This window comes from Apis cerana, linkage group LG1 (assembly GCF_029169275.1).
Source record: "Apis cerana isolate GH-2021 linkage group LG1, AcerK_1.0, whole genome shotgun sequence".
NCBI classification, from domain to species: domain Eukaryota; kingdom Metazoa; phylum Arthropoda; class Insecta; order Hymenoptera; family Apidae; genus Apis; species Apis cerana.
In genome coordinates, this window is record NC_083852.1 from 13,272,127 (window position 1) to 13,282,059 (window position 9,933).

The 9,933-nt window shown below is 24.7% G+C and overlaps 1 protein-coding gene across 2 annotated transcripts in view; it reads right to left on the bottom strand.

Moving 5' to 3' along the window:
- The window catches only part of LOC107999823 (Krueppel-like factor 7), a 469,653-nt gene extending 460,220 nt beyond the window's left edge, over nucleotides 1–9,433 (bottom strand). For both annotated transcript variants that reach the window (XM_062073811.1, XM_017059850.3), the window contains exon 1: nucleotides 8,134–9,433. In XM_062073811.1, the coding sequence (XP_061929795.1) occupies nucleotides 8,134–8,235 (102 nt within the window). In that variant the 5' untranslated portion in view covers nucleotides 8,236–9,433. The remainder of the gene's footprint in view (nucleotides 1–8,133) is intronic.
- Nucleotides 9,434–9,933: the final 500 nt, after the last annotated feature.

Here is a 9,933-nt window from a genome sequence, read left to right on the forward strand (position 1 = left end):
CATTTCTGATTTCTAATATTTTATCGACTTTTACCATTCGAATCACAAGATAAATGTAAACAAATCTTTTTGTTTCTTTTCATCTCTATCCCTGCTCTTCTTTTCTTTCAATCTATTATTTTGAATATCAAGCAAATACATGTACTGAGTCTCAATTGCGATAATAAAGTAACAGGTAGAGTTCAATTAATTTCACGATCTTGAATAAAAAAATCTAACTGAAAATTGAATTATTGGATATATCTAACTCAATTTTTTCGCTTTGATATTAGACAGCAGATGACAAAATTATTGCGGGCATGGCAAGTATTACTTTTCATAAAATTTCTGTATTACAGATTATGAAATATATTGAAAGATATCCTGTTTTGATTCATAAAAAATTCTTTTAATAATTATTTAAAAAACAGACATTACTTTCAATAATTTTTATATATTGTACAAATCAACATTTTGAACAACTTATTTCTATATATATAACTATCACTCAATTATTTTAATTTTCGAAATATTTATAAAAAATTTACTATTTTAAATTATTAAAATATTATATTGAATTTTGCATATACATATTTCATGAGAATTTATGCATCATGCATAAATTCTTAATTATTTTCGTAAACAAATTATAATTTTTATAAATTATATATTATATTTAATCAGTGCAACTTCACTCAAAAATTATTTTATATTTTATTTTTAATCCAAAAAAATAGATGATAAATAGATGATATAAAAATATCAATATAATATTAATTCATCCGTTAAACATTTTGAAAATTACTTGTCACATGTTTATAGAAACAATAGATAAGTAATGATCGTATATTTTCATGAATATAAATAATATATAAAAAGATTTTTAAATTAATATCTCAAAAAGATAATAAATACTGCGATTAAAATTTTATATTTAGATTCTCTCTCTCAAAATTTAGATAATAAATCAAAAATAATAAATCATACTATATAGTTTATCCGAAAAAAAATATTAATCTGATGGGAGAAGTAAAAACCAACATTCAATTTATAAATTTATCGATATTGAATGATCTTTCTTATAGCAAAACAAACACAAAGAAATTTACTTTGTAGTAAAGAAAATTGTTTTTATATTATTTATTATTTATAAATAGAATATTATAGATTTATAGAATATTAGATTTTAAAGTTTTTTTTACATTATTATTTATTTTCAAATTTATTTTTTTTTCAAATACTACTAATTTCTTAACAATTATTATAATTATAATATCAATATAATATTAGATTTAAGATAACCAATAATCACCATTCATTTGTTAAGTGAAATATTAATGCTATTATTTATTGTAACTTACTTAATAATTACTTAATAACTTATTATTTATTCCAACATTTTTCCTTATAATAATTTATTTTTTTATTTTCTTAATTTTTAATTTATTTTTTATTCTTTATAGACATTTTTTAAAAAATTTGTATCATTGGACTATTTGATAATTTCAATATTTTATCTTCAATAGGCATTTCTTATAGATTTTAATATCTCAATCTACAATCGTTTTCTTCAGAATATTTTAGTTCTGAGAACCGTTTCTCCAATTCTGAAATTTGATTACAGATTCATATTCAGAAAATTATTATATAAAAATAAAATTAATTATATTAATTCAGAATATCTATAAAAAAACACCTGATTGAAGTTACGATAATAACAATATTAATCTTATACTTAGTATTTATTGTTATGACATTAATTATTCTAATTTAATTATCCAAAAATTTTCGCATTTTCGCAAATCTGAAGAATCTATGAAATACCCACGTTTGATAAAGACTATGTATAATTTATTTCTTTATCTATTAATATGTTTATAAATTCATGAAATATTGTATAACGACGAATATATATGTATAGGCATAATGTAGTAATCACTTTTTGCAAATATTTCAAAAATTAAAACTGATTTTATATAATTTTATAGAAAAAAGTTTATAGAAAAGAATTTCATAATATATTTAATCATCAAAATCAATAATATAATAATATATTCTTTTTACAAAATTTTGATAGGAATATTTATTTTATTTATTTTTCTTTTATTTTTTCATAAAATGAAAAATATTTGATATTAATAATTAAATCACATAAAATCACAAGAAATCTGACATCTGCAAACTAATTTAATAAAAACAATAAGTCGCAAATTGCAGATTCATTCGCAAATAAAAAGATTCGTTCTAACACATTCTGAAAAAAATGTAATAAAAATATGTGACAAATATGTGACAAAATTCATAGAAATAAATTGTCGCAGTTCTTTTGAAACTTTTGACACTTTTGAAACTAAATGATATTCGAATTAGATATTTTCAAAATGAATAAATGCAATTATAGTATAATTATCGCAAGAATATTCTGCGTTAGAAGTTTTTATAAAATTACATATCTATTACATATCTTTTGAGTTTTTTAAAAATATAAATTAATTCCTAAAAAAAAAAACAGTGAAAAATGATTGAATGAATTTTTGATTCGATAATCAGTTAAAATCGTTAATATATAAATTAATATATATATATAAAGAGAAGGATAAAAATTATAGGTAAACTTATAGTAAACTTACTATAGTAAACTAAATATAATAGATATTGAAGATATTGAATCGACCACTAAATACAGGTGTTGTTGCAAAAATTATCAAACAATAAGGATGAATAGTGAAAGATAGAAATTATGATAGTTTGCCAAACGACAGCAGAATTCGAAGAAAACGCAGCAGGTAACGTGGCTAGAAAAGAAGGTTGCGTCAAAGGTTAACAATGCCATGTTCCATAGCCGCGGTTACAATGGCATCTTTCGCATCACTCACATTGCGAACTATTGTACTGGAGAAACTATTGTTTCTCGTTCCATTGCGCGCAATAGTGACCCGAAAGGGATTGGAGAGGGGAAAGATGGAAGGGGTTAAAATACGAATGGAATAGAGTCGCGTACCAGCGGTTCGTGTTGAAGACAAAAGAGTTACGTCAGGCCCATTCAGCCAAAACGCTTTTGTGCGTCTGGATATTCTTATTTCAATGCCAGCAAAAGAAACGGAATAGACTAGACGATGGAAAGAAGATGATCGATATATACCGGCACTCGGTCAAGTCACGAAGTCGTTTAAAGTATTTTGGAGATTGCTCTCTTTTTCTATTTGTCCAAAAATATATTACGAGAGCTGAATAAAAGAAAGAGAAAGAGAAAGAGAATGAGAAATAAAAAAATATAAAATATTATGAATTCCTTTATCTTCAATCAATTAGGAAAATATGTTTAGAAAATAAAAAAAATCTAATGTTTAATAATGAAATCAACTTGCATCATTCCATTTTGTCCTGAAATTTCTTTTCGTATTGAAAAATAAAGTATATATATATATATATATATATATATATATACATATATATATATATATATATATATATATATATACATGTATATATATATCTATGTATAGACGTATATATATAAGTACATTTATTAAGTGTATATTTTGAATTTTAATTAAATGATAAATGCATTGCCATTTTCTATTAATGAATTCAGTCATATCAATCTTATTGTTCGCGTTTTTACGATATGCGAATATATGAATTGAAAAAATGCAAAGTGACTCCACTATCTCAAATTACTATAATTATTATCCTTCTGGAAAAATAAAAAATATTAAACATTGTGTATAAAAAAAAAAAGAATGAAATTAATAGATTTCCAAAGAATTACTTAGTATAATATTACTAAGCGATCATGTAATAAACACAATGGAAACTTAAATATTTTACTAATATTTATGCATTCCGAGTTCCTGAGTCTTGCTAATAAATAAATTATATTCGAGGATAAGTGTTTTATATTTCATCAATAGGATTATCAATATCATTTCAGAATTATCATTTCAGAAAATCACACAAATAATGAATCATCTTTAATTAATATATCTTTCAATTTAGAAAATATATTTATAAAAACACAAGAAAAACAAAACGATTCCTTTTATTTCAATGTAAAATTATTTAAGTAACAAAAAAATTTATTACGTGAAAAAAACAATTGCATTTTTTAAATCGCATCAAATTATATCAAATTAAATTTCTTCTATTATTCTTCTATTATTATTGAATTTGAAAGAGAGAAAAGGTAACATATTTATTTCTTAGACATAGCAATAATATATATATTTATATATGTATGCACAATTATATATTCATTAATTATATATATTTATATTCATCTATAAAATTCGAACGAGAGAAGTAAATGGATGTTTGTAAAAGAAACTTTCATGAAATTTTTGATAGATAAGAAAATATGATAATTTAATAGATAAGAAAATATGATAAATCCGTGGTAAAGAATGAAAAAAAACAAGAATCTGAGAAAAAGAGAAAAGAAAGCAAAAAAGACACGAGATTGTCATTGGCAATATGATATACAATGAAATTATAAACTTATGTGTATTGATATAATACTGTAAAATATCGCATGTCAAATATGTCATAATATATAACAAATGGAAGCACCAATCTATATATAAGGAGGAAAAGAAAAATATCATGCTGCATCGCGATTGTCATAAGTAATATATAACAATTCAGCAAACAAAAATTTCACGGATCACTTCTTTTGTAAATTATTTTTGAGTTTTCGAAAAAATTTGGTACATGGAAATTGAAAAAATTGGACAACATGACTAATATATTATTAAATATATTATTAAAATTATAAAATGAGAGAAATAATATATATAGAAAAAAAAAGTTATTCAATTACTTGTATAGTGAAATTATCAATGCGAAACGATACAAAATTTAATAAAAAATATTATAAACGCAGCTATTGGTCTCAGACAAAGAATTTTAATTTGCTAACCACAATGATATTGCATATCACCTATTAATAAAGAAAGCGCGAACAACATTAGTACAGTAAAAATATTTATATATATGGCAATGGATACATTGAGCGATCAATTATTCAATTCATTTTGATTCATTTTTAAAAGAAAAAAATATTCTCTTTTATAAGAAAGAAAGTAAAATAAATGCATATTAGAACTTGCATATTAGAATTTGGATTTATTTAGCATCAGAGATAAATAATTCATCACGACTTGATATATGAGATATATTTCAATAATTATATCAAGTATTAAACGAAAAGAAATTTCATCAAAGTAACATAATATATTTACTATTTTTATTCATGGCGGCTTTATTTAACTTATTATATTATATTGTTATATTTAATTTTAATAGATAATATTTTGGAAAATGTAAAAATTTCCAAAAAATTTAAATACAACTAATTATTTCAATTTCAATTTCACAAAATTATTTTTTCTCTTATTTTTCTCCATTTGTAACTAAACAACGCACATTTTATTTCAATTTATAATAATTATTTATGTTAATTGCAAGGAAAGCCGAAATCAATGGAATATATAATAAGCGATTCCAGTTCGATTTTGACAGAAATTAAAATCTTATTTTCTTGATATCAGTGACAAATATAATTGTAGGCAAAATGTAAAAATTCAGAATATATTATATATATTATATATAAATTATATAAAAAGATAATTATATAAATATAAATATATATAAATTATATATATAAATTATAAATATAAATATATATATAATACATAATATAATATATATATAAAATATAAATATAAATATATATAAATTATATATATAATTTATATATATTTATATTTATATTTATAAAAAGATAACTAATGAATTATTGGTCATACATTATTGGTCATACGATTAATATTGCGTGATAATAATCACATCACGTTGTTGATGAACAATCTGTTAACCTGTCGATGTAGATCAATATAAAAACAATAGGTAAAATAGCCTCATAGTAGTTGGAAAACTAGCATGATTTCGACAAATATGACAAAATCAAATTCTAAATTTAATATGCACAGAATAAATAAAAAATAATTGTAATTCCAGTTATATTAAAAAAATACAACTTATTGCAAATAACGAGTTTGATTATTAGAACTAATCTATATGCATCCTATTCATGATTCAATTAAATAAATAAATGAAATGCTTAAAATTATATTATTAAATACATAAAAAAAAATAAAAATAATAATGAAATGAAATAAAGTTCATAAATAAAATAAAGTTTTAAGCATAATCAATAGATAGCAATCAAAGCAATAGATAGTAATTTTTTCTTAATTAGCCATTAACTTAATTTTCAAATAGAATAAATTCCATTTCATAAAATTATTTCTGAGAATTCTATTTTATTAAATATTTTATTAAAACAAGTCGCGATAAGAGAAATAAGAAGTAAATTAATGTGTTCAAAAAGATTGTAATAAAAGGATAATAAATAATGCAAAATTGGTTTAGCGTGGCGTATTTTTTGGCCGATAACAAAAACACTCATTCGTACAAGTAATTAACAAGAAAGAAAAAAAAGCAACCAAAATGCTGCAGTTTTCCGCTGGAAATCTTTCAAAATGTTCAATTAGGCACAACGCCAAACTAAACACGATCCAACAATGTTACACAGATCAAATGTCAAATACCAAACGATAAACTAAGATTTTCTTGCTATAAATTTCGCTACATAGTTTATGTCATCGAATACATTATTATTTAAAAATACAAATAATTGAAATGTATTATTCGATAGCGATAAAACAATAAAATCAAAAAATACGAAATATAAATAAATGAAAAAATGAACATTCGAAACCTTTCTTAAATCTCACGGTGTATTGATTTTAATAAAAAATATTATAAATTTTTTAAATGAAAGATATTTAATTTAAAAAGTGATATTAAATAATTAAGATTAAAAATCATATGCAATGATTTAGTCATTGAATATTTCAGGAAGAATAAAAATTTTAATTCTGAAAATGATTTAATAATTGTGAAAATATAATCGATAATTCAAGAAATATCATCAAATATTAACAATTAAACGATTTTTTAATTAATAAAATATTTTAATTCTTTCCAATAGAAAAATATAAGTACTTGTTTTTTAAGTAAATAATTGTTTCATAAGTAAATAATTGTGAAGATATAATCGATAATTCAAGAAATATCATCAATTATAATGTTGTTAATAAAAATATTAACAATTAAACGATTTTTTAATTAATAAAATATTTTAATTCTTTCCAATAGAAAAATATAAGTACTTGTTTTATAAGTAAATAATTTTATTTTATTTATTAAAAAAATATTGTAATTTTTTATTGTAATTCTTCTTGCAAAACAAAATTTTCATTTTGTCAACATTACTTCGCATATTTTAAAACATCAATAACTATACAACATTGAATTAAAATAAAATAAGAAAAAAGAAAATTTTATGATGGTAGCATACTGTTAAGATAGCATGCAACAAAAATTGCTCGGCACTACCAGTGACGTCACTCTATTTTAACGAAGCGAGGAAACTGTTGTACTCCGGCTGAGATATTGAATGGGGAACAAGTACGTCTCTCCTGCCTTCCCCGACCAGTGGAAGGTCATTGCACACTCGTAAACAAACAGGACGCGCCGTCTATAGTACGCTCGGCCGCGTCACTGAACGTACACACCGATCTAATACCACAGCTCAAGGTCGTTCTGTCATAATAGGACGCTGCATATCGATAATCGATTTAAACGCAATTTGACTAAAAAATTATTAGAAAAATGAAACTTTCTAATAATAGATCATATAATTAAAATATGAAAAATAAAAAATATAATTGATGAAATTATTGATCAACGAATTTTTTTCAAATTTTTTATATTTCTAAAATATGCTCCAACTAACGGATTACTTCGATTAATTCGGATATAAAAATCCCATCAGTTCACGAACAATGATATAAGTTACTTATTATATTAACTGTTAATTCAAATATGGTGAATATCGAGAATGAGTTTTCATGTTTGAAATTCATGATTATTATTTGAATTTTCTCATATGTGCAATTTTTTTGCTATATTAAATACTATATTTTGACTTATTTACTTCATTACTTATTTCGATATAACTTCAAATGAGAAATAGTCTATATATTACAATATGAAGAGATATGATTTCAAAATTAGATTCATTTTTACCTGTTGCCAATGATCCTCAAGCGATGGCTGGGCCGAAAAATATCCGGTATCATGTATATCTTGCAATTCCCTAAATATGTTTCCACTCGGCAGGATATCCATGGTTACGCCGGCGATCCGTTCGTAACTAGTTTCAGCACAAAATAAAGAACTGATTTTTTCAAACCAAATTAAACCAACAAGCAAATAAACAAATAACAAAACTCTATGCTGTTATATTCGTATACGAGAACTTAAATGATAACGTAGCCCGATCACTAATTACACCGATGCGCAGCTCGTAACTCTAACGCACGCACGTACACGTAGCAAATTGTGACACGCACACGTGCTTATCATCGAAGAAACACTGACGACGGTTACAACGACGTCACTGTAGTAGGATAACCGATAGACCGATATGGAGTGAGAAAAGATTTACAAGCAACCACTAGTCGATGAAAGAGACTGGCTAACTGCTTCCTTTTTCTGCGCTCACACATATACAACGCACCCTACTGGCTCATATTAAAAGAATTTAATCGTATAACCGGCGTTTTACAATTGCGGAATGGTACAATCGCTGAAAAGAAAGCAGCACGCGACACACTACACGATCTTTGACAAAGAAACAACTCACTGCAAAGCCGTTGCTTGTGCAGATCGACGATCTGTCTGTTCTTGATAGCGTCGCGAAACACGCGCGACAGCATCCATCATACGTGGAACGTGACAACAAAAAATCTTACAATCACGAAAAACGAAACGTCAAAGCCGGCATGAGTCACGATCCGATATTCATTCGATTCATTTGATTTTTCTTTTTTTATCTTTTGTTCTTCACTATTACGTTTGTTCTAATTTTTTCAACTTTCGATTCTCTTTTGTCTATTACTCTTTTCTTTCTTTTCTAATTTTCTTCTATTTCTTCTTCTTCTTATATCTTTATCAGTATGACACGAAATTTTAAAACCAATCACTATTAATTTTCTATTTTCACTGGTCTTCTCATTCCTTTCTTTTTATTTCGAAACTCGTGTACGTATACACTAATGAAGAACACACGCGGACGTCACCTACCGGCTTTTTTTCCGCAATACTTGCGGACGTGGCGTCGTTATGTCACTGTTTTCAATCGCATCGATCACAACAATTATGAATTAGATTCAAGTCGCTGGGGATGAATAAAGAAACACCTATGAGATATTTAACACTCTATAAGGAGTAACGATATCCCCAACAGTTAACGCACACAAACTCTTCCGCGCGAGCGCCGAAGAGTGACTGACGTTCTCTTGCCATAACTATATGCGAGGAAGCCCGAACTCAGCCGAGTAATACCGAACGCGTGCTTGCTGCCGGCGACACACTATCACAGCCGGCAACCGCTTCGCGTCGTGGCAGCACTGCTCGGTAGCGTCGCGACGCCAATTCTCTTAGATTTTTCATTACATTCATAGAACAATCTTTGATTTACGTTCTATTTTCTTTTCAAGTATTCTTAAGCAAAATAATTAGGATTATATTCAGAAAAAAAATATTTTTAGAATTGTTGTGTATGAACTAATAAATTAAATTATATTTTTTTCTCACTTTAAAGATATAACCTAAGTATATAGTTAATTATAATTAGAACAATAGTTTTCAAAAAGTTTATTAATACAATTGATCAAAAAAATGTTAGCATATTTTAAAATACGTTAACAATTTACTATTTTAAGAAATTGATAAATTAGTTTTACTAAATAGTATATAAACAAAATTTCTAAAAAATTTGTGAAAAATAAAGTAAGAAATAACGGAGAATATTTTTTCCAATTT